Source organism: Zonotrichia albicollis, chromosome 3, assembly GCF_047830755.1.
Source record: "Zonotrichia albicollis isolate bZonAlb1 chromosome 3, bZonAlb1.hap1, whole genome shotgun sequence".
NCBI lineage: Eukaryota > Metazoa > Chordata > Aves > Passeriformes > Passerellidae > Zonotrichia > Zonotrichia albicollis.
In genome coordinates this window covers 42,910,181-42,931,978 of record NC_133821.1, presented here as the reverse complement: position 1 = coordinate 42,931,978, position 21,798 = coordinate 42,910,181, and the positions used below count along the sequence as shown (strand labels likewise).

Sequence of the window (21,798 nt, the reverse complement as noted above, 5' to 3'; positions counted from 1 at the left end):
CTTGCCTAGCACATCTTGAAAGCATTACCTCAAAAATTCCTGTTTAAATTTTTGTTCAGCTGATATTGAGGCAAAGTTCCTAAACAATGTTTTTTTCTCTTAGCTGTGTAAAAACTACTAGCAGAGGATTTTTGTTTCTAAGATGCCTCTTAAGTCCCATATATTTGTTGGATTGTTCATTCTTCTGATCTTTTAAATTCAGATAGATTTAAGCTGAATGGCCGCTAGACTTAATTTTTTTAAGTACCAAAAACAACCAGGCTGTAAAAATCACAGGTATTTTTAATCCTTTTAAAGGATAAAAAAATCGAACCAGGCTGGGAAACATACTTATTTAAGGACAAAAAACAAACCGAGTGATATTTTTCTCATTTTACCATTAATTTCATGTCTCTGTTGGATTCTTTGTGTGATTTGTTTCACCAGTATAAGTAAGACTTCAGAAAGGCATTTGATTTCTCTTAATCTTAAAAAACCATCAGGATTTCCTTGTCATTCAGTTTCCTCTCCATCCTCCTCTTACTCTCTTGTTGTTATAAGTTACAAACTGCTAATTTTATCTACATAATTCAAGGCAACTGGGTAATTAGATAAACCGTCCCAACATTTTTTGTCAGGTTGGTGTTTAATCTGAAGAGTTAGTTTTTTATTTGATGCACCTAAGATGTTAAATAAAATCCCAAGGGGGCAAAAGTACTGTAGAAGGTGAAATGTGACAGTGTGTGAATGAGAAACTCTTTGTGAGCTGTTTTTTCCTTATGGCTTTTAGTACTTAAAACATACTTGTGTCATTAGTATTGAGTCCTACAGCACATGAAAGTTGTAGCCATTATGAATTTTTCAGTTACATTTGAAGGATAAGGAAAGAAGTTTTTCATTTATTCTGTTAATAATTCAGTTGAATCAACAGCCAAATTAGCTGAGATGGACAGCTATGAGAATTATTCAAAAAAAGATCTATTAAGCATCTGTAGATATGGTAGATAAACTAAGTTTTGTCTTTTACAATAAATATGAATAATCAAGTGCATACTTACAGCAAAATTATATTGGATTCTGAAATTTGTGAAATCAATAAGCCTGTACTCACTAGGAAAACAAACAAAAAGGCAGGGGGAAAAAGGGAGGGAGGAAACCCCCAAAACTTAAGTTGATCAAAAGAAAACATTTTCTTTGTATCCATTTTAAGTAAAAACTGATGAGCCAATATTTTATTTGTTTTTGTATGAGTCTGTTTTTTGAACTAAGCTGTAGGAAGGCTTGCAGCAAGATATCTCCAAGAGTGCTTGGAGTGTGTCTGCTTGTCTTGCCTGTTATCAGCAGACAGGACAGAACTGGTTTGAGAAATACTGGGGGTTTCAGTTGAGTTGTTCGGGCTGTCCTTCCTGAAACATAGAAAAAAGGAGACAAAAGCAGCAGTCTGAATTCATCTGTACCATTTTCTCCTCCAATCTTTTGCGTGAAAAAGACTGATAAAGCCCAAACTCTTTCACATCCTACTCTGAAATTACAGAAGTTGGTAAATTATGGTATTTCAGGTATTAAGAGCTGCATCTGAAAGAGCAGGTTTGGGGCAATTTATGTTTCTGGGAATACTAGAGGAGCAACCCTTTCATTGATTGTGATGGGTAAAATCAATTGGAAGCAATCCACATGGTTCTTTACTCAAAACTCTCATCCCAATTATATTGATAATACTCATAAGGAGGAGATACAGTTCAAAGGCCACACTTAATGAGGGACAAAAATCGCCTCAGAATTATCCCTTCCCCTGGTCTTAATTTCTGGGAATATGGATTCTAATAAAAGCTTTCCCAAAATTCAAGAACCTGTGGAATGCCAGGAGCAAATGCAATTTGTGTTTCTTTTTATGTATCTCTCCCAGGGAAAGGAGAATGGTGGTTTCCTCAAATTGTATCATTGAACACTCTCTTTTCTATTTATTTGTGGGGAAAACATTGTCCTCCAATAAAATCAATATGTAATAAATACTGGATTTCTATATATCTCAAAAATACATCATGGTGGTCTTATTTGTTTCCAGCTTCCCCAAAATCTTGCCATAGCAGAGCCACCTCTCAAAACTGATCACTGAGACAGAAACTGCACATTTGCAATTTCTATTGATGATCTTTACAGAACTTATAGAGCAAAAGCAGTCTGTAATCAGTCACTGGTTTCTCTGAATTTTATCTGAGTCTCTTGAAGTTATGTAATGGTGCATCTGGTCCTTTTGAGATAAGATATTTTGTCTGACATAGAATTCCATCTTTTCAGTCAAGCAAAAGTTATATTGAGAGTTTCCATTTGATACCGTGTTGTGCTAGTATGAATTACAGATTTGTCCCTAATGTGGACTTTCTCAGTTTTTCTCATATTCTTCTAATAATTTGCTTAATTTTCTTACTGTCCAACACCAATACTGGTGTTCAGTATCATGTTGCTTTTAGTAAACTGAACACAGTCTCAAGTGTCCTATAACATGAAACAAGGCTCTTTCAACTTCGTTGTCCACTGAGGTTCAATCAAGCTCAGATGGGTAAATACTAGGCTGAAAGTACAGGCAGGATAATACTGCTGTATTCTAAATTCATGTTTCTCGGTTAATAAATCTCTCTTATATAAGACAGAGAGTATCTTCTAAAAAGTTTTGATATGCTGTTATCCATGTGATCCAATTCTTAAAAAAATCCTCATGGGTTTTCTGTCTATGGGATCATTCCCTGAGCTAGCTAATATTTTAAAGATAACAGAAAAGTGGAACCCGTATCTTCAAGCATAGGTAAATGAGGCAACATGGGAAGAAAGAAGGCATAGGGAGATATTACAGAGCTATACTGACAATTACTTCTTTTGGTAATTTATTGCTTAAACTATTTATTACTTTTTTCTTTTTCCTGCTGCATAGAATTCTAGTTGTATTGTCAGAACTTTGCTATGATGCTATTACAGCTTGTCCTTCAAAGGACAAGTTGAAAATACTTTTATTATTTTCACTAAGAGCTTTTGCCTAGGGTTTTTATCTTTGACCAAATCTAGAGCACTTTAGTGGCTGATACATATCTCCAAAATTGCAGCTTTTCTATTTTCTTTCCTCTTTTAATTTTTTTTTTGTCCCCCAAAAGTTAGGGGACTGGGAGAAGATACTCCTGTAAATGTGCAGATCTCACAGCATGAATTTATCATAGTGTAAAGTTTGCATTTTTGGAAGTAGAATGTTTTGTTTGATTCTTTAGCTGAGATTCTTTAACTGTTCTTTTTCTTGGTTACATTCAGTAAATCAGGACAGTCAGTGTTGCCCATTATGCTTACTCTGCTTGAAACTTAGTACTTATGCATCCAGTATTTACAGATAAATACCAGTGAAGCAAAAGGACTGTTCATCTCTTGCTCACCATTGCTATGCACTGCTCACAGAGGGCTGGTTAAACCTGGGCAGGAACGTGGTATTGTGGCTGTTCCACTTGTGCCTTGTATGAGCTTCATTGCTGCCATTGGTTCCTCCTTACTGCTGTGGGCTTGTGGTTGTGTGATTTACTGACTGAAAATAGCTTGGGATCTATATCTTCACCTTGCAGCTGGAGCCAGAAAGTCCTCTTAGCTTGGCTAGTTTCTCTAGGTGCAGTGCTGATTCCCAGCTCTGAGACACTTAGAATGTATTCCCCTTTGTCATACTTCTCCCACTGTTGTGCTCCATTCTCACATGCACCAATGTATCATCTGCATTATGTGTCTGTATTTAGTGTAGGAGAGGGCAAAATACATCAACAGTTTGTTGCATGTTTTTATTTGATTTCTGTTGACTGTAGGAATATGCTCATCACTCTGTTTTTTGACCTTTGAAACTACAGATCTTGTCTTTTTGATTTTTTTGTTGATTTTTCAGTTGCTCTGAAAGTTCTGTGAAACAGGTTTTTCTGCTGTTGAAATAATCAATAGTAAATTGAAAATCAGTAAGTAATAAACCTTCAGAGCAAACTGGTGGAATATTTGGTTTGAACAGATAAACTGACTTCTTTCCAAAGGAGCATGGCATTTTCAGGTACCTGAATATTGCCGAATGCTAGGCTTAATGCGAGTAGATTTAGATTGGATTTTAGGAAGGAATTCTGTACTGTGAGGGTAGTTGGGCATTGGAACAGGTTGGCCCAGAGAAATTCTGAATACTCCATCCCTGGAGATGTTCAAGGACAGGGTGGATGAGGCTCTGAGCAATCTGGGCTAGTGAATGGAATCCCTGCCTATAGCAGGGGGTTGGAATAGATGATCTTTATGGACATTTTGAATGCAAACCATTCTGTGATTCTATTTTCTTCTCATCTTTTTTTTTTAGTTGCTGTGGAAGTCCTGTGAACAGGTTTACCTGCTGTTGGAGTAATCAAGAGTAGATTTTAAATCAATAAATAATAACCCTGCAGAGCAAAATTATGGAATATCCATTTTGAATTGATAAACTGTCTTCTTTCCAAAGTAGCATGGCATATTCGGGTAGTTGGATCTCCAAAACCCAAAGGAAAATAGAAGGTTCTTTCTCCAGTAAAACTAACCTCATAATCATCTACTTACTTTTTAATACTTGCCTTACCATTACTATGTCTTAATTAAGAGTCAGATGTTGCAAAGAGAGTGTGATTGGTTCTGGTTTATTACTGGTCCCTCAGATACTTGACAAATGATATCAGTTTACTAGCATTATCAGACTTGAGAATTTTGGATGGGTTCTAAAAGTGTTTAGGGAACTGGAGACATGCAGGAATTTGCTGCCAGGATACAAACTGTACCCCACTGCACACAGGATAGAAAATCATCCACAAAAGTACATGCAAAAAAAGGAGACAGCTTCTAAAACCTCTTGAAGCAAATCCTAGTGAATAGACAACACTGGTGAGGTGTGCTTCCACGAGTCCATGGCCTAGGGATAAGGCACAGTAGCCTAAGAGTTAAGTTGTTGAAATGTATAAAAACTGTTTGAGAGGATCTCCCAGAAATTGCATCACAAGTAGCTCACCTGGCAGTTGTCTTGCCTTTAAAACAAATCATCATAAAGGAAATGGTCACAGAGATGAAAATTGTTTCTAGGCACATCTCTGCAGTGATCTACCCATGGGTAGTCTGAAACAATCAGCAAACTTACAGGGATATAAAAAAGGCAGTAAATCCACCACTTTCCCAAAAATTTGATTTATGTTATGGTGAAAGAAAACTTGTTTGTTTAATCCCAGCTGAATCTCTCATGGGGGAGCTAATGCACCACAGTCTATTCTGTCATCTTCCACAAGAATTTGCTAGCAACTAATCCTGGTCAGTGATGTTAACAAATGGAGGCAGATTCCTCTCAGAGGGGTTTAGATATTAGCATACCCCATCAGATCAATCTTGTTCAACTAAACAATTAAAATAACAACATTAAAATAATCATGAAAGTGTATTCCCAATATGTGATTCCGCCCACGCACACACACTTTGATATTGCACAGATGACAGTTTCCCCCCTAGAAAAATGTCTTCATTCAGAACTGCCTTAACTCCAAAAGGTTCCCAGATGGAGCCCAGTCACCTTCTGCTTGAAAGATTGAATCCTTTCATGGAAAACTGGATTTGGTATTGTCCTGTGAAAAAGACACACAGTAAATCAGGCTGAAATACCATGGCATAAATCTCCATGAGTCGGGGTAAGGAAGGACAATCATTTCAGTCATTTTATAAAAGACAAATGATTCTGCAGTTCAGAATAAAATCTCATCTTTATATACCCATAAGTCATCAAGCAGAACAAAATAGACTCTGACAAAGCATTCCTTCCATATGAATGTGCAGCATTAATGTCATCACTAACCTTTTCAGATTTTGATACTGTCGTCATAAGCATCAAGGCCTGGTTTAGAAGTCATCATGCAGTCACCTTCCTTAGCTTTTCTAAGTAAACAGCAGTCATCAAAACAGTGAAGTCATTGACGTTTCCCTGGAACTGCTCAGTGGAAAACTATTAATCCCTGCATGAGGGAGGTGTATTGGGCAGGCAGCCCCTGCAAACAGAGTTGTTAAGTGTGTCTTCAGAGAACTGTGGAAGTTGGGAATCGTGATACTGGACAGACCACTTTTTCTAATCAGTATGATGAATTACTAGGCATTTCTTTCAAATGTAGTGCTAGAGCACCTCACAAAAAATAGCTGAAGAAACTCACCCTGTTTAGCTTGGTGAAGAGATGACTGAGAAGGGTTTTCATCAGTGTCTGTAAGTATCTCAAGGGCAGGTGTTGAGGATGGAGCCAGGTTCTGTGTGGTGGTGCCAAGCAATAGGACAAGAGGCAATGGCCAGAAATGGATGCACAGGAAGCTCCACCTGAATATGGGGAAGAACTTTACTGTGTGGGTGTCTGTGCAGTGAAACAGATTGCCCAGAGAGGTTGTGGTGTCTCCATCACTGGAGTTATTCAAGAACTGTCTGGGTGCCATCCTGTGCAATATGCTCTAGGATGACCCTGGTAGGAGGGAGGCTAGACTAGATAACCTCCAGTGGGTCCTTCCAGCCTTACACAGTCTGTCATTCTGTCTTCCCAATTTTACTGTTAGAGTCAGGAGGCAGAAATACGATGTATTAATGTAGCTACAATTTTTCTTCCTAAGAACCTATATCAGGATTGTATCTTTACAAGACAAATTGCTTCCATGTTGAAGCAGCCAGAAACCTCACAAATATCTAAGATGGTTACTCAAGAAAAAACGAACAAAGAGCACAGTGGATTTCTAAAATAGATTTTCATATTGACTAGCCATTGTTCTCAGGCTGCCTGTGTACCATTTGAATAAATTGCCTTATGTATCTTAACTGCTTGGATTTCTAGCTTACCTCAAGGTCCTGTACACTGAATTTAATCAAGGCTCAGCCAAAAATTAATTGGTGCCTTCGGCCCTCTGCTTACACCACAAAAATGGGTTTCCTATTCTGATCAGGTAGTCTGGTAAAGCTCAACAGTTACAGCAATAATTCATATGCAATGTCATTGTCCCGGTTTGTGTCTCCAGCATGCCTGCTACCAATCTCTATTCAGTTTGCAAAAGGAAAACCCACTGTGTGTGTCAGTAACGTTATAAATAATGCATCCAATTAGTCAACTACATGCTGTTGCATTTCCCTGAAGGCCATGGATCTGAAAGCCCCAAAGAAACTGTGCGCTTTGAGAGAAATGTTTAGACATAAATACTGCCCTTACTCTGAGACCAGCCCTTCGCACTCTCCTGTCTCTGTTGCACAGCAGAAGACGTGTGCAGGCTGCCCTTTGCAGCATTGCACAGCAGGAGAACAAATGCTGAGGGCTCCTGCTGTGATTTCCTGCTGCGTGGGGAGACTGTGAGATAAGGGCTGGCAGGACAGCCTCTGGTGCAGGGGAGATGGAAAGAGGCTTCAGGAAGGTGCACACACGTAGGTGGTGATGGGAAGTCCAGCCCTTTTCAGAAGCTAGCAGGGTCTTTCACTTCACCTGTTAGTTTTCTTATGGTTCTGCTGGAGAAGGGAATTTTTTAATGTCATGTGAATGACACCAAGACTGAAATGGGATGCAGCTTGCCAGCAGTGAGATGGGAGGCCAACACAACATGATCCTTTTCTTTCCAGCCTGCACTTTTCTTTGACAAAAGGAACGAAATTGTTTCAAAAGAGAAACAGAATCAAATTAGAATTCACATTAATTAGATTTCCTGCAGTAAAACAAGAAATAAATCAAACATGATCCTAGAAAAATGTTTTCTTGCAGTTGCAAGCTTCCATTTCCCCTAAAGAAGACACTTGCACCTGCTTTGAGGGGGTAATGAAACTATAAACTGAAAATTCATTTGAAAATTATAAATTAGGTTGTGATTATGCCAAGTGATATTAATTATGCTGATAGATTATATGGCAATGAATTTTTAACTGATTCAGTTCTGCTGCTGGCTTGCTCTGACAATTAGCCATGTGTCAGGCTTGGTTTGTTACTCAGCTTAAACAACAGCAGTACAAAGCCCAAACTTGCATTCACAATTCTGTGGTAGGGTCTATGTAAACATCATCACAGAGAGGTCCATGGCTTAAACAAACTATATTTGATTTTTTTCTGCAAGCAAATTTATTTTTGCTGAATTTTTAGTATCAACAGAACAGATGGCTGGAAAGAAATATCGTAATGGGGCTTCTTTCTAATGTGATGAGGGCACAAGGGATTTCTACTTTGAATATGCATTGCTACCTCTTCATCACAAAATTCTCTTTAAACCACACCATTTTAAAATAAGCCCCTATTCTGCCTGGGTGCCTAACTTGCTTTGTGTCTCAGCAGCAGTATTTTTCAGCAGAAATGAAATGCTAAGCCTATCTCTTTTTTTCTCAGCATGGTTTTCTTAAGATCAGGGTGCTATGAAAAATAATGGTGTGGCTGAAGTGAAGTGGAAATTAGTAGAGCATCACAATGCAGTTTTGTGTTCTTTGCCTATGGACCACTGGAAAATAAAAAAAGATGAGAATATGAAAATTAGCAGCCCATCAAAGATCTTCTCTGCCTTATCATAGCAGCTTTTTGTCATTAGGTAATATTAGTAAAAATAACATACAAAGTTGTAACTTCTTGGGACTTTTATTCTGCATGGTCTGCAGCTCCAAATCTATCAAATGTACTTTCTGAAGGTGAGAATTAAAGACCAGTGGACTGCTGGTGGCTGACAATTCAAATTTATCAACTCCAGTGGTAGTCAGTCCACTTATACCACTTCCTTTCCTTTAGTGAAAACTTGTCATGGTTTTATACGGACATTCAGTGCCAATGCTGGGTGCACTCTCTATCAAATGCATCACCTTTTCTTGGTCACATGCTAAGATTTATTTCCAGACAGTGGCTTGAGTGACAGTTTTCCATTTTCAGTGATAGATTGAGTTTCTGGCTCAGGCTGAAATTCCATTTTTTTTGTCAAGTGGAAGGGCTTTTTTTCTAGTTCATTAGAACTTCTACCTGGCAATTATTTTCAAATTACTTAAAACCTACACAATAGAAAATTAAACTTTACCCTTAGATGACAGAAATGTAAAACCTACAAAACTCTAGGACATAGGCCAGGCACAAGAGAGATCCAAGTGCAAGACCCACAAGGTGATTAAATTGAGAATGGTTGAAAGCTGAATGTAAGATTTTAAAAATACCATAGATTCAGTAAATTGTCTATAGAAAACAGGAAAGTTGCACAATTAAACAATTAAATAGTTAATCTCAAAATTTAATCTGTTTGAATTCTGTAAGTAATATTCAAAAGCAATTTGTCACTGTCAAAATAACAGGGAATTCAAGTAAAAACATTTATTGTTCCCTAGATGATTTCTGACATTCAAAGATGCTGTTAATTTAGATGTATTCACTTTCCAATGGTTTAAGCTAGACAGAGTTTTATTAACTTCTTGACAAAACAGTGCTTTCCCATTTGTATTAATGTTTTCTGTTTAGTATTTCCCAATATCAGTGTAGCTCCCGTTTTCTTAGCAAAGGAAAAGAAAAAGTGGAACTTGGAGCAGAAGCAGGACTATGCTGGATTTGAATTTCACTGGATTACTTTTGATTTTAACATAACAAAGTGTGAAGTCTCTGTACCTTATCACTAGGCAAGCACAGAAGGAGGATTTTTGTCTCAGGAGTGTCAGGGTAGGTTGCAGTTTCTAGTGTAGTGTTAGCTGAGGCACATCCCTTTGCTGCTGTGGTGCACTGTAATACCTGCAGAGGTTTTGTGAGAGAGGGAAGTGCTGCAGCCTTCTCAGCCTGTTTAGCATCACGTTGCACGTTTGGCTTACATCAAAACTGGGCTGCCTGAATGGGGTCGTTCCACCGAGTGCATTTGTGATGAGCACTGCTCCTGTCAGCCTCTTCAGCCAAGTGTGCTACAGCAGTCACAGCAAACAGTTCTGCACAGGGAAACACTTCTTCCCTTTCTCAAATCTCTGACACTCTCTCTGTTGATGGTCACTCCCATCAAAATGTCCTTCTCCTCCTGCACTGCTGCCACAGGCCAGCCCTCAGCTGTCACCTGTGCCTGGCTTGGGATGGGCACACAAATCTGCTCAGCAGGTGCTGGTAAAGAGAGGTAAAGAATAGATGCACAGAGACAGCCTTCAGTGGTGCTATGTATGAATGGGGAGTATTCACTCAGTATTAAAGGATACCATGTGAAAACATAAGGGAGGCCTGCAGTAAGGATCAGGTAAGCCTGATAATAAAAAAGAAAGTATGTTTGGAGTTCTGAGTAACTGGGTAATTAGAGCATGTTTTATAAAAAGATTAGTGTACCAGTGTAAATATCTGTGATTCGTCTTAAGCTGATAATGAATACATTGTATATTACTTTTATTTAGAAGCTATTGAAATCTGAGGCTTTAGTAATTGATTATTAGTATGGAGTGCTTTTTGTTACTGCATTAGTTTGCCCTGTTGTGATTCTGGCTTTGCTCAGTCATTCATTTAGAAACTCGTCATTAAAAAAATCAGAGGTTCAAATGCACAATTAAATACATTTTCAAACACAGGTAAATGACAGTTGCATACACTGTCCTGTATGCCAAAAGTCTACTTTAGTAAATTTTGTGTGCAGTAGGCTACCTGTTGTTAATCCCGAGTTTCTGTAGCACAGGCAATGGATTCCTGGCATCTGCCAGTGGCCAGAGCTTTTGGGCAAGTGGGAATTCATGCCTGAGGAAAACTGCCTGTTGTTTACAGGATCAGGTTTGGGTGTGAACAACTATGAAAAACTTTTTCTTTAAGCAAGGGGTTTTCTAAAGCTTCCTACTACATTTGCCACAGCTCAGATACTGCAAGCTGTGAACCATATTGTGGCACTCTTATGTAGGTCAAATAGTACCTTGCCTACACAGCGGGGTTGTCTCTCAGAGTGGAGCTCAAGGTAAATATAAAAGGAGCTGTCTGGTCTGCACAGTGCAGGGTAAGGACACATGGAACACCCTCTCTGGCCCGTGACCCAAACGTACCTGAAAAGTCCTGCTAACTCTGTTTCTCCGTGTAAGAATCTTACAGTGCTCTGTGTTCATTGCCTGGATTGTTCAGGTTCTTTTCCCATGTTTTTTCTTCCTTTTGCATAGGATGCCTATAAATGTACATGGAAAAAGAATAAGAAAAAATTCCTGTTTGTGAAATGCTGCTTTTTGTCCAATTTAGGAAGGAATTCCTCTTCTTGTCATAAAAATTACCATTTTTCTATCTAGGCCATATTTATTACTTTTCATAGCTTAACTCAGCTCTGTAGTTAGAGTATCACAGTACAGTGGGAGGAAACCACATTTCTTAAGCCAAGTATAATTATTCACTCTTCTGGTGCTTTAAGAAAGCCCTTATTGGCAAGGAAGTCAAACAGTAATTTCATAGTTTTTAAGAGTTGCTCTACACAAAGGTAAATGGCATGGGGAAAAACAAGGAAAACCAGCTCCTATGTTTTCCATTCTTTAATTAGAGCATGCATGGTATTTCTTTATAAGGAGGAGAAGAAATCTGCTCAAGAGAGGACACAAAATTCTCTGTGCAGATAACCATTCATTTCCCCAGTCCCTGGCACATACCCCAGAAATGTCACTCACAAGCAGCTCTACAACTTTACCTTCCAAAAACTTTTGTTCCATTTTGAAGTAATCAATTTGTGACTCCATATTTTCATTTCACATTTATCTTCCTTAGTTTCATTAAGCTTTTGATTTTTTGAGATCATCTTCACTTTAATTTTTAGTGACATTTTCATTACTGTATTAATTGCTCTTAAAACTGGAGATGGAGAAATACTTCCCTTGCCTGAAAAGCTTCTGCCCTGAAGGGTTTTACCTTAACAGATACCTCAAATGATGCTTAGCTGCAGGTTTCCATGATGACAAGTCAGGGAACAACACTCAGATTTTGATTCTTACAATATAGATGGGTTTTTCTGCTTCTCCTCTTGAGACTACTAAAAAAAAAGTCTGTAATGACAGCAGCTCTCAAACAGAAGAGAAAGTCTTTTCCCTTATCTAGATGTCATACCACTTCATACGAAATCTGTCACTACCAGATTCCTGCTGCCCCCTGTGCCTCCAGGATTATAAGGCTTCATGATTAATAGGAAGAAGAGCAGTTTCTCCTCACCTCAGAGTATGGGAGTAAAACTAGGCTCGGTGTATTCTGAAACAGGTTTTTTTTGTCTCCCAACTTACTGGGGCTGTTACTCAAGAAAGGAGGCTGGTGGGGTTTTACTATGTACATGTATTGTTTGCATTTCAAGGGAATGTATCACCCTTAAGCTGAGAGGGTCACAAAGTGACAGGCTGGCATCGAAACCGGTTTCTTAAGAAAATTTGGTTTGCGCAACAAGCATCAGAGTCGCTGTCTGCCCTCTTCCTATAGCTTTGAATCCACTGTTCAGGCTGAGTTAAATTTGAACTTAAGTTTCTAAAAGCTTAATAAAAACAGGCAGCAGAGAATATCTGTGTTTTCCCAGCGAGGGAGAGGAGCTCTGCCTCTATCATGTATTAGGGACTCCCGTGGGGAAAAGCTTCAGAAGCAGGAAAAGCTTTGATCAGTGCTTTGAGAAGCCAGCTGCAAGACGCAACACCTTGGGAAGGCAGCGTTCATTGCTGGCTGTAACCACAGCTCCGGGTGGCTTCCCTGCAGCCCGCGGTTTGAGCCCGTTCCCGGTGGGGGCAGCGGCCGCACCCAGCCGGGCACCCCCGCGGCTCCGCAGCCGCTCCGGGGAGGCTCCGCTCGCTGCGCTCCCCGTGGGGAGAGGCCGGCGCTAGGGGTGCCTAATGCTTCCTTTGGCACCCCGCATAGGTGATGATGTGTGACAGGTGCATTTAACAAAACCCATTAGTGCCCCTGGCTCCCTCCCTATCTCTGCACGAGGAACCACTTGGGCAGAAGGGCAGTCTCTTAATTCACGGGGAGGGGAGGGGACGCGCTGCAGGCACTCCTGATGCGAAGAGAGTTGCTCATGCAGATGCAATCCTGGCAGCTTCTGGTGTGCAGTGAGGACCCTTTCATCTTTACTTTTAGTAGAATGGATAAAGCGGAATGGTAATAATGGGACTGATAAATGAAAGGAAAACTGTAACCACATAATTATGTCAGAATCAACTAACAGCCATGAAAAGCCGATTAAACCACATTATGCAGATAGATGTAACAGAGTACTATTAGCAAGTCCTCTGCAATGGCATGCCTGGCAATTAAGAGAGCTGTATTGGCAGCACACAGTGAAAACAGTGCTAATGTATAGTTAAAAATATTTGGAGACAAATAGTGCCCAGACTATGGGGACAGCCTAGAGCTGAATACAGGAGCATCCTCAAAGATACCAGAACCCAGGGGAAAAATTAAATATGTTATTCCAAATAGATTCTTCAGCTAGGATGTTGGTCATATTTATATTTAGCATCAAAATTAATTTACTGGCTTATCCAGAAATGAAAGACTGCAGTACAGTATGTCTGGTTTTCCAACTCTCTGCAAATTTCAGGTTGTGCAGGCTGACTGATTAAAGAAACTTGCAGAAATATTCTGATTTAGGTAGCAATAAGATTAGGTCTGGTTCCTGTGGTTACAACTATTTGGCAAATATTTCGGAACGAGATAGCTCAGTGTTGTGTATCCTTAGGGATGTGGTATTTCCAGGTCAGGGACATGAAGAATGTGTCACCCATAGAATTTCCTTCTCGCTGGAGTATTGTGTTCACCCACCACAGAAGGAGTCAAGGTTCAATTCTATCCTTCAGTTTCCCTCTGCCCACTCCTGCAGAGTGGTTCTCATCTGCAGTCAGGGAGAATTGCACTGGAACGAGCTCTGAGATATCATCAGTGCGGGGTTCCCACAGGCTTTACAGAAAGATATGCTTTTACCAGAAAGTAGTCTGTGTAACTGTGGAGATCTCATCTAAGGGAATAACATCAGTGGGAGTATTTTGAATTGAAAGGGTAAGTACGCTGGAGAGTTCATATTACCCTTATTTTCTCCTTCATGCCAGGCAGACTTCACAGGCATGCTACCAAGAGAGTTTGCCTGCAGAAAACCAGCATGGATCTTTTAAATATTTATCCTACATATGGTTTTTCCACAGATATATGCAGATTTTCTTCTTGCTTTGTTTTAGAAGATGGCTGAAGTACTTTTAAATACAGGCAATGAGAGGTCAATAACATCCAGGCCCACACCAGTCCTTTCTTGAGCTGTTGTAAAGGAAGGGAAGAGAGTGAGCATGTGGTTACACTTTGGTTACAAAAGCCAGACTAAAATTCAGCATAAAATTCTGTCAGCAGCTTAGGTACTAGGAGTGTATAGTTAATGAAATCTCTGCCAAAACAAGATTTATGATGATCAAGAGACATGCCTTTACCTAAATGAGAAGTGGGACTGTGCCTGTTGAAGGCTAAAGAATTTAATTGTACTCAGCTGTCTGTATTTACTTGGACTATTTTTCCTCATAATTTATATGTGAGAATGTTGATGCTTACAGAGTACTTTCTGTGAGAGAAAAGTATCATTATCATTAAAAAGTATCATTATCTCCCTTTTAACATGCGAAGAAACTGGCACCCAGAAAGCTGGGGTACCCAAGGTGAGGTTTTTGTGTTCTTGCTGTATACTTCAGATCCATCATTAGTGATCCAGCTAAAACATCACTAATGATCCAACTTTTAATTTCACAGATGAAGGAGCTTGGCGTCATCGTATACAACTGTAGCTGCCTGGTCCTGGATTTACAAAGGATATTTGCCCTGTACAGCTCATTAAGGTATAAGAATAAAGTACCTCCAAGTTGGTCTAAGAGACTCTATGGAGTGTACGATACTCAAAATAAACTGACGCTGCAGCTGAACGAGACAAAATCGGAAGCTTTTGTTTCGGTAAGTTCTGGAATGAGTTCCAGGGGTTGGGGGGCAGTATAGGGAAGAAGTGTACTTAACCCACAAGATCTTTGAAAGACCTGGAAATTAAAAATATCACCTTTTTTTTTTTTTTCAATTCTAGTTTCTATGACATGGAGTTTGTCAGGACTTTAGATACTTCAGGATTTCATTTGAGCATTATTCAATTTCCCTTTCTCTGCAATGTTCAGCACTTTTCTCGTTGTGTTCAGAAAACAATACAGAGACCCTTCAAATTAAATTCTTTTATTTATACTAATAGGTAGAATGTGAATGACTTGAGAGTAAATGAACCATGAATCAGATGTAGAAAATGATACATAATAAGCAGAGCTTCCATTTTTATCAATGTAATTTATAAGGATTCACCCTATTGCAAAGCATTCATACTTCTGTACAAGATCATCTACTTCAGCCTTATTTTTAAATGACATTTTAAAACTTCTAAGCAGTTATCCCCATGGAAGCACTGTCTGTGTCTGTATTTTTAATGGAAAGAAATGGAGTCCTCCACCTCATCAGTGATGTAGCAACATTGGAAAAAAGTACCCAGTGAGATAGAGATGATGGAAGATGTGGAGTGTCATTAATTTTGATGTGAATTACATGCGTGTAAACCACCCTTTCAAAATTAGGAATATAAATAAAGTTGCTGAGAGTAATTTTCCATTCTCTATAAAACAAGGGCAAAACCACCATTGCTTTGTAGCATATTGTGTCTAAAACAGCACAACACACGTAGCCCACTATTAAGCTATACGGCCACGGACATCAGACAGTGCAGATGAGTTGGGCTCCCAACAGGGCAGGGTTCCCCTTCTGGGCACCAGGCAATGTTCTGCTGTCCAGGATTTTTTCTACTCTTACAATCAGTGGACAGACAGAGAACTATTTTGGAGTGAAAATGTGGAAGTGCCTAAGACAGCCACAATTAACAGTGGTCTGAAAAAATGGACACTTCCATTGATTCTGGAGAATCTTAAGGACTAGCTTACATGAGAGACAGAATTTTGGACAGTTTGCTAATGCAAATGCTAATGAAATGCTAATGAAATGAAATGCTACTCCTTTCTAAGAAATCTTTAAGAAATTGAGAAATCCTGCTGAAAGTCGATCGTGGAGGGGAACACAGAATTGAGAGCTGGTTAAGGCCCAGTTTAAGGAATCTGGGATCCCAGACAAAGGCAGATGGAGAGAGACTCTACCTTTTTTTTCAGTTTGCAGAGTGCTCCCTTCCTCTGTGATTTTTTCCTTTCCTGTTGTCATGGAAGCCTCTTCTCTTGGCACTTCACTTTAGAAAACAAAAGGAAGGACTCAGTGGTACTCAGAAGCTCAGATCACTGAAGTCCAACTCCAAGAGCTAACTGAGTTTGTATCCACAGCCACTTGGGCTGACGTGCTCCTCTTAAGTGCAGAACTGGAGTTGCTTGGGACTGCTTGGTGGACCGAGTGTTAATGCTGCTGTGTGTTCCTGAGCTGTGATCAGAAGGAGGTTCCCAGGAGCCAAGCAGTTCCCTTGATGCTGTGGCAGTCCTGCCTGGGGCAGAAACAGGCTGCTGCCTCCCTATGGGTTCAGGACAGCACACCCTGAGCAGGGGCATGGAAAGGTGCTGTTCCCAGACAGAATAAAGGCCTGCTCCTGGTAGGTGAAGAGGAGGAACAAGTGGGTGTTTGATCAGAACAGCAAGTGCTACACAACATGGAGACTATTCCTAAGCCAGTCCATGGCTGCGGGGCAGGGATCAGCTGTGCCACAGAGTAACAAGTGGAATGTCCCAAAGCACAGTGCTACAGTGAGAGTTTTTACTGAGACTTTTCTCCTAATTATCCTCAGAAAGTCCTTCACTTTCAGATGTAAATAAATATTTGTATTGAACGCATCCAAAGAAGACAAATGCATGACAATTACTTTCTTCAGCTGTTCTGTAACTTTAAAGTTCAAGAAAATAATACAAGTGTTAAGAATAACATCTCGGAGCAATAACCTCCAAAAAGTGTCAGATAATTGAAATAAGTTATATTTAATATTTTAACCATATTTAAATCCCTTTATACTTTCTTCTTGAGTTGAAATTAATTTTTTTAAAACTTATTTCAATGTTTGTGCTATATAAAACAAGCGCCATACACAGTCATTGGATTTTTTGTTATACTGGGGAATCATAGCTTAGTGTTGCTTAGCAACAAACTCAGCTTTCAGACTGGCTGATAAAGTATAAGAGGTTTTGCTTTTTAGTGTTCAGGAATGGATCTGGAATATTGGTCTTGAAATCTTGCTACGGTTAATTTTCTAGTCTTTTCTGTACTTAGTTGTAGTAAATCCGTAAGAACGGCAGGAAGTAATAAGAAACCACTGTGACAGGCAGTGTACTGAAATTAAGGAAGACTAATAGATCCCTGGGATCTTTCCCTAAAGGAAAGATGCCCATCTGGATGCCAGCTGCAACCCAGGCAAGTAACAAAGGTGAGAAGGTGATACAGTGGCAGGAAAACACCTGTTCCAGCTGGGTTAAAGTGCCTTTGACAGCCTCTGTCCCAGGAATGAAGTTGTTGCCTGCAAGCAGCTTGAAAGGGGGGTTCACTTTTCTCTCCCTGCTTGTGCAGCAGAGTAGAAAGTCCTGGGCATGTCTGCCACAGATGAGCAATTTCCACTGGCTTCACCTTGCCTTCAGCCCCAGACAGAAGGCAGAACAGCTGCAATCTGGGCTTGTACCAGCTCTGTACTGGGAAATTCATACCTGAAGCTTTGTTTTAAAGATAAGTTCCTTCCAAAACTGCAGCATCTCCCTGCAACTGACATAAAACAATTATTGCTCACAAGTGAAGGATCAGGCTCGTGTGGCAAGAACATATGAACACTGCGTCTCATGGAAACCAGTCCTGGGGCTCTTTGGAATAAAGTTCTCTGAAATGTAACTTCAATTACAGCTTCTTTCATGACAGTGGATGTTTTGAAGTCTGTGTCTTTTGCATTTTACCCACAGTTACACCTAAATGGTGAAGCTTTTGAGGGCCAAGTAAGCAAGTAACTTGCCTTTGTAGCTTTGAGTGTTCTAGCAGGACAGCTGAAGGTATTAGTTAATAATCTCTGCTAAAATAATGGATACTATTTCTCATCTCAAGAAGACTGAGGGGGAGAGAAAATAAATCATTTTTAATACCATATTTGAACTTTTCCTTTCACAGAACTCACCTAAACTCTTCTGCCCCAAGGACAGAGTCCTGGATATCGAAGCTATCTACAGCGTTATTGATGATGCCAAGCAGTTTGTGTACATTGCTGTCATGGACTACTTGCCCATTGTCATCGACACCAACGCCAAACGGTGAGTGCCCAGGCCCAGGCCCAGCTGGTTACCATAATGCCAGGGAGTCTGCTGGGGAAAATGAACCCACAGGAGGTTAGTTACTACTGTGCACCTTTTCTTGGGGCCCAATTCTGCTTTTATTGAAATCAGTGAGAGTCCTGCCATTGACTTGAATGGGAGCAGAACTGGGACCTAAGAGGGCATTTCCAGTTCTGGGTCCTAAGCTTTAAATCTGCCTGTTGAAGGAGATCAAAAATTGTCTAGTCTGACTATCTGGGACCCAGGAATATAACAGTCTGCTTATACACAAATCCTATTTCTTACTCTATTACATTGACTATTCTGAGACCACAACTATGGGCATATTATGAGTATCATGCAGATATTCAACATGACAAAGTGTGTGTGTGTTTGTGTGTGTGTGTTAGGAGAGAAATAATGTGTGGTGACTTGTATACAGTGTGGGAAATGTTATTATCTTACTGGCATGCACATATAAATGAAAATTCCCAGTTCAGAATAGATTACATGTGAATGATATCACAGTTTGGTTAACTGAGAGGTGCTAAAACAAACAAAACCACATAATTTTTGAACAGCCAGTTTGTATGGACCATTAAAAAGCATTTATGGGCCCAACACTACAGCCAGAGTCCATCAAAACCATCCTGCTCAGGAGGCAAGTATCCACTGGTCCCTCCTACTCTTGATAATGCTCACAGTGAATTTAGAATCTAGCAAAGCCTGCTATTCCATCTATGCATTTTATTTGAACACAGTTAAGCCAAACTAAGCATGTGGTTATGTACTCTTTTCTATTTAGAGCTGTTCTGTTCAAATTTTTCAAAAAGTAGTTATCATATTACTGATACCAAGCATAAACTGCTCTAAGTCTATAAGAGAGCTTTTTCAGTAAACTCATTATGTACAGCCTCCATCACAGGGAAAGAATCATGGGCAGTGCTGTAGGAGCCTCAGTCTCACTATATGTATCTCTTCTACTTCTCCTTTATGTTGGAAAGCATCTTAGTATGTAGAACCACTACAGTGCTGTATGTGATCTCCTGTGCTCCTCTTTACTTTATTCTCCCTACTGGATTAGGGGCATTCAGGAAAGCCACCAGTGTGAATTCTTCAACATTTTTTTCCTCATTGTGCCTTTATGTTTGAGGCACTGCCCCAGCTTATCTGCCTTGCCAGTTCCCAGTTTGTGCTTTTAAGTTATTTTCTGGCATGGTAGAGCTTGGATTTCATTAGCCCAGGTGTTTTGATGCTACTGGACTGTAGAAAACATGCATTATTCTTTGCTTAATTTTCCCTGCCCTGATCTGCTCCCACCAAATGTCAGGAATACAGAGCTAACTGTCAATTGTGAGAATAGCACCATGGAACCACCATCCCATTCCTGGCAGAATTCCTGCAATCCTCATTGCACAGCATCCTCCTTAAGCAACCCATCTCATCTGCTGCTCCTGAGGGACGCAGGCACCCTGCACAGCAGCTCTGTTTCCCAAGGAGAAATTACAGAAGGCATTCCAGCCCCCAGCTTGCGCTGTCCCAGTGCGGAGGGGTTAAAGAAGGGATGCCAGCCAGGAAGAGAAGCGGTGTCCCAGTTCCCTGACCCAGGGAAATCAGGGAAATCCTGGGCGGCGGTGTCTGGGCTGGCCAGCAGCGCCCTCTGCCTGCGGCTCTCCCAAATGTTTTTTAAGTTCTCTGCAGATGTTATCTTCTTCTTTCTCCACAGGTACTGGCCGTATTTAGATGGGAAGATAAGAGAAGCATTGGTTTTACGAAGTATTAAAGTACGACTTCTCATCAGTTTCTCAAGAGACACAGATCCCCTTACTTTTAACTTTGTTTCATCTCTGAAAGCTATTTGCACTGAAGTTCCAAGCTGTAGTTTGAAAGTTGTAAGTATAATCCATATTGCTTTAAAATAGAAGATATTCCCCACCCCCCCAAAAAAAAGAATCAAGAAAATATAACAACTGAGAATTTTTTCTGTTATTATCAAAGTCTTTAAATTTCATTAAATTTCAGAAAATGTAAAATATTGAACATTATTTACTCCTAATAGTAACAGAACTCAAAATTAAGTCAGAAAAATACATTGGTGCCAAAAGACAGTCAGTGTGGTGAACAGCTCGTGCAAAACACCACATGTGGTCTCTCACAGCAAAACCCACAGAGTGACCTGTAGCCACTGGTCATGTTTATACTGTGAGATAAGAGTCAATCTGACAGCACAAAAATGTGATTTAGTCTGCATTCTCGTAACCTTACTGTTAAGCTGTGTAAGCATCAACTTTTTCTTCAGTCAAGTGAAAAGTACAGGAAAAAATAATGAAGATTTTACATTAAATTCAGACTACAAAATGAAAACTATGAAGACCAGAAATACCACTCTGGGGCCACATTAGACATGCAGTACAGGAAAGTGAGAAACACCATACAAATGCATTAGAAAACAGAATGTATGGTAATTGCTACTTCCAGTGTGACACACTTCATTTTTATGACATTGAGGCACACTGGAAATCAGCCACCTTGGATCCTGGTGGGAGGATTTGTGGGGTTTTTTTGGTTTTGTTTTGTGTTTTTCAGGTAGCAGTTCTAAATAGTCTGCTGGATTATGTTGATTTCCTAAATTAATAATCCCATAAATCCTTCTGGCTTTTTGAAAATTGACAACAATTCTAAAAAGGAAGTACTATTTCTTATACACACAATAAGTGCATTATGCATATCTAGAAATAGAGCTTTTTGTTATAATGTATGTTGTTATTATAAACTTCCTCAGTAAAAAAGCAGCCTAACGTGTGGCTTTGTCAAAAAAACCCATACATAGCTGACTCTGTTTAAGCCACTTCAATTTTAAGTAAGTTCTATCTTTTTCCATATTTATCATCAAAATTCTATTTACATATTCAAATTTCTTTTTGCATGTGGTACCTAATACATATATTCATTGTCATCCATTTACAGCAGGTAAAATCTTTTGTACAGAATTTGTCTTGTCAAGAACTAAATGATAAAAGGAAAAAAACTACTCCTCAACATCTGTTCTAGGTGAATAGTCCAGCTAGAATCTCTGCAATTAGAAAAGACAAAACCAACTTTCAGTAAAAAAATCAGCTGTAGAGAGTTGTAAAGATACAACACTGAGTCTGTCACGTCTGTGCTGTGCATCACATTTCCCAGTCTGGGAAACGGAACCACTGTCTTAAATAAACCTTGGTATTTGTAATAGCCCAAGGGTCAGAGTTTGCTGATGTCAATTTGATTTTGGCTGAAAACTGTGCCATAGGCTCCAATCTCAATACTCTTTTAATTAAAAATGCATGTCAGATGAGCAACTGCTTTTTAAAGCTGCATTTCTTCTGTATTTATCTGTTATAGCCAGGATCAAAGTGAAACAAAACTAGGTGTGTGTACGGAGGAGAAAGAATAGGTTAAAAAAGTAAAAAAACTAACTTTTATCTATTGAAAACATTCCTTTTCCCTCTTGGTTCTGCTTTGGCGGTGAGAAAACATAAACTAACCTCAGTACAAAAAATACCATCTTGCACACATGTATTGTA

The 21,798-nt window shown here is 39.6% G+C and overlaps 1 protein-coding gene across 9 annotated transcripts in view; it reads left to right on the top strand.

Annotated features, from left to right (window-relative positions):
• The window catches only part of PLD5 (phospholipase D family member 5), a 185,785-nt gene that overhangs the window by 150,477 nt on the left and 13,510 nt on the right, over positions 1-21,798 (top strand). For all 9 annotated transcript variants that reach the window (XM_074537247.1, XM_074537248.1, XM_014268972.3 and 6 more), the window contains 3 exons: positions 14,691-14,888; positions 18,096-18,235; positions 19,962-20,127. In XM_074537247.1, the coding sequence (XP_074393348.1) occupies positions 14,691-14,888; positions 18,096-18,235; positions 19,962-20,127 (504 nt within the window). The remainder of the gene's footprint in view (positions 1-14,690; positions 14,889-18,095; positions 18,236-19,961; positions 20,128-21,798) is intronic.